The following is a 3,162-nucleotide window of genomic DNA, read 5'->3' on the forward strand; positions in this document are numbered from 1 at the left end:
TCTTTTTTTTAAAGTTTATTTATTTATTTTGAGAGAGTAAGAGGGAGAGAGAGAGACAGAGAGAGAGAGACAGAGAGACAGAGAGAGAAAGAATTCCAAGCTGGCCATGAGCTATTAATGCAGGGCTCTATCTCATGAACTGTGAGATCGTGACCACCAGAGCCAAGGTCAAGAGTTGGACACTTTACTGACTGAGCCACTTAGGTGCGTCAATATTTCTTAATTATACATATTATCCTGATTGTATTTCTTGATTATATTAGGTATTACAAAAATTCTTTAAGCTCATCTATGAAGTTGCATATTCAAATAAATTATATCCACATCTTAAAATGCAAAAGAGGTCTTGGTTTCTTTCTGAAGAAAGCCCTGATCACTCTGGCACTCTGGGTATCTTCTTTGCTTCACAAATTTTATGATCATACTACTTATTAGACATTTTTAAATATAGTATGTCTTTAAATATTGTTTATATTTTTGTACATGTGCTGAAATGTAAAAGCATTAAGGGGTAGTGGGTATTTTAACATTTCAGTAGGTCCACAGTGTCCTGTAACAATGCATTGTACTTAGCAGGCATCTAGTAAATGTTTGTTGATTGATTACAGATGATTATGAGAAAGGGCAAAATAAATCATATAGCAAACTTAACAATAATGTGCTAATTGAGTCGTGTAAGTAGTGCAAAAGGAATTAGAGAAGAGGGAGATATGAGGACAGGGATTTCTATGGGATATGGGACTTATAACCAACTGTAGACAAGGAAATAGGTGGTGAATACGGTAGTAGTCCAATGCAAAGAATACCATCATTATGGTGAGCTTCATTACATACTGAGGAGGCACTGTATTATAAACTCATAGAAATGCTAGACTTGAAAAAATTACTTACCATCACTCACCTCAGCCCCTTTATTTTACAGATGGTGAAACTGAGTTCAAGAAGTGAGTCAAGTTGTAGAAGGGATGCGAGAAAAAATTTAAGTTCCTGTAGTTTAGGGCTAGGATCTAATCACAGTTCTGATTCCAAGCACTGTGTTCTTTTTGCCCTTCCATGAACCATGAAAAGTGAATATGGAATGGACAGTGATCTACAAATACCAATCACATAGCATTTTTTTTTTGCTACATTGTATTACTTCAACCATGTTTAGACTCTGCAGGAAAGACATCTCTTGGCTTGTCCTTACTTTATCATATGGTCTTACAGCTCAAACCCTGTGATCACTTCCACTCCATGAGCTGTGCAACAACAGCTGGATACCTTTAGGGTTTCTACATGATCTTTTCTCTTGGAGAGGAAAAGGTGAACATGATTTGGTAAAATGCAATAGCATGAGGCCAAACATAAGAGAGTAGTAATGAGACTGATAGCATTGCATATGGAAGGTAATCAAAGGGGTGAGGAACATGAAGATCATCATAAGTTGCCTGAATTTTGGGGGACTCCATGGGCAGGAGTAACACACTGAGGGAGAAATCAATGAGCTAGCTTCCATTTCTTCCTTCTTCTTTCATGTTATTCTAGGCATTCCTGGCCTGCCACTCATGACCCTTAAGATTTAGCAGAAGATTTTGCTTAATCTTCTCTTACCAAAACCTAGGGAAGTTAAGGAGACTAGGGAGTTAGAAGCCGTGCTTTGTAGCAATGAGTTACTACCTATTTTATGCAACTATAGTTTAAGGGGTTACATTAGACGTGTTTTGGCTGTGTAAAATAAGGCAATGTTTTTTCTTTACGATATGAAATTCATGCAGTCAGTGACTCCCCACAAAGTTTATTTTCTATTTACTTTTTTTTCCAGGTAAAATTAGTGTCACCTCTGTTTGCAGAGGCAATGGATGGAGCCAACCAATCTGTGGTATATGAGTTTGTGTTCCTGGGGCTCTCTAATTCATGGGAGATCCAGCTTCTTCTTTTCTTATTTTCCTCTGTGTTCTACATGGCAAGCCTAATGGGAAATCTCCTCATTGTGTTCTCTGTGAGTACTGACCCTAACTTGCACTCTCCCATGTACTTCCTGCTGGCCAATCTCTCCTTTCTTGATGTGGGGGTTTGCTCTATTGCAGCCCCCAAAATGATTTATGACCTCTTCAGAAAACGCAAAGCCATCTCTTTTGGGGGTTGTATATCTCAGATCTTCTTTATTCATGCTATTGGGGGAACAGAAATGGTGCTGCTCATTGCCATGGCCTTTGACAGATATGTTGCTATATGTAAGCCTCTCCACTACCTGACCATTATGAGCCCACGAATGTGCATTTTGATTTTGGCTGTAGCCTGGGTCCTTGGCCTCATCCACTCAGTGGCCCAATTGGCTTTTGTTGTAGACTTGCCTTTCTGTGGTCCTAATGTATTGGACAGCTTTTATTGTGACCTTCCTCAGCTCATTAAACTTGCCTGCACAGAGACCAATAGGCTGGAGTTCATGGTCACAGCCAATAGTGGACTCATCTCTGTGGGTTCTTTCTTTATACTGATTATTTCTTACATCATCATTCTGGTCACAGTTTGGAAACACTCTTCAGGTGGGTTATCCAAGGCCCTCTCTACTTTGTCAGCTCATGTCACTGTGGTGGTTTTATTCTTTGGGCCATTAATCTTCTTCTACACCTGGCCCTTCCCGTCATCACACTTGGACAAATTTCTTGCCATCTTTGATGCAGTTCTCACACCTTTTCTGAATCCAGTCATCTACACATTCAGGAACAAGGAGATGAAGGCAGCAATGAAGAAACTCTGTCATCAGCTTGTGAGTTACAGGAGGATGTCCTAAGTACTCTAAAGGTTAAAAAAATTTTACCTACACACTCAATGACAACAGAAAAAAATAGAGTAATTGAAGTTTTAGATCTCTATTAACTTTATGTACTAGGTTACATTTAAGCATTTACCATGTCTTTGTGTATCACCAGCCCAAATTAATTATGATAAAGGGAGCTAACATTGGCACTTCTGTGTTTCAGGCCCTCTTGTGCTGGATGCTTTATAGTAATTATTTAATATTTATGAAAACTGTGTAGTAAGCATTTTTATCTTGATTTATATTGTGGGGGGGGAGGGGATAAAGTAAGAAATTCTTCCTATTCATTCTTTAATTACTGCGGAAAATGTCTCAAACCAAAGATATCACCTTAATCCACCACTTCCAACAGTTTTATC

The 3,162-nt window shown here is 38.6% G+C and overlaps 1 protein-coding gene across 2 annotated transcripts; it reads left to right on the plus strand.

The window, feature by feature from the left end:
* Nucleotides 1-1,449: 1,449 nt before the first annotated feature.
* LOC131518168 (olfactory receptor 4F3/4F16/4F29-like) lies at nt 1,450-2,776 on the plus strand. Of its 2 annotated transcripts, XM_058740761.1 has the most exons (2): nt 1,450-1,459; nt 1,848-2,776. In XM_058740761.1, the coding sequence occupies exons 1-2, from the start codon at nt 1,450-1,452 to the stop codon at nt 2,774-2,776; spliced, it is 939 nt and encodes a 312-aa protein (XP_058596744.1). The 2 variants fall into 2 exon arrangements, with proteins under 2 accessions (XP_058596744.1, XP_058596743.1); XM_058740760.1 differs by lacking the exon at nt 1,450-1,459 and having other exon boundaries at nt 1,815-2,776.
* The last annotated feature ends 386 nt before the right edge of the window (nt 2,777-3,162 follow it).

This window comes from Neofelis nebulosa, chromosome 7 (genome assembly GCF_028018385.1).
Source record: "Neofelis nebulosa isolate mNeoNeb1 chromosome 7, mNeoNeb1.pri, whole genome shotgun sequence".
In the NCBI taxonomy this organism is placed as follows: Eukaryota; Metazoa; Chordata; class Mammalia; order Carnivora; family Felidae; genus Neofelis; species Neofelis nebulosa.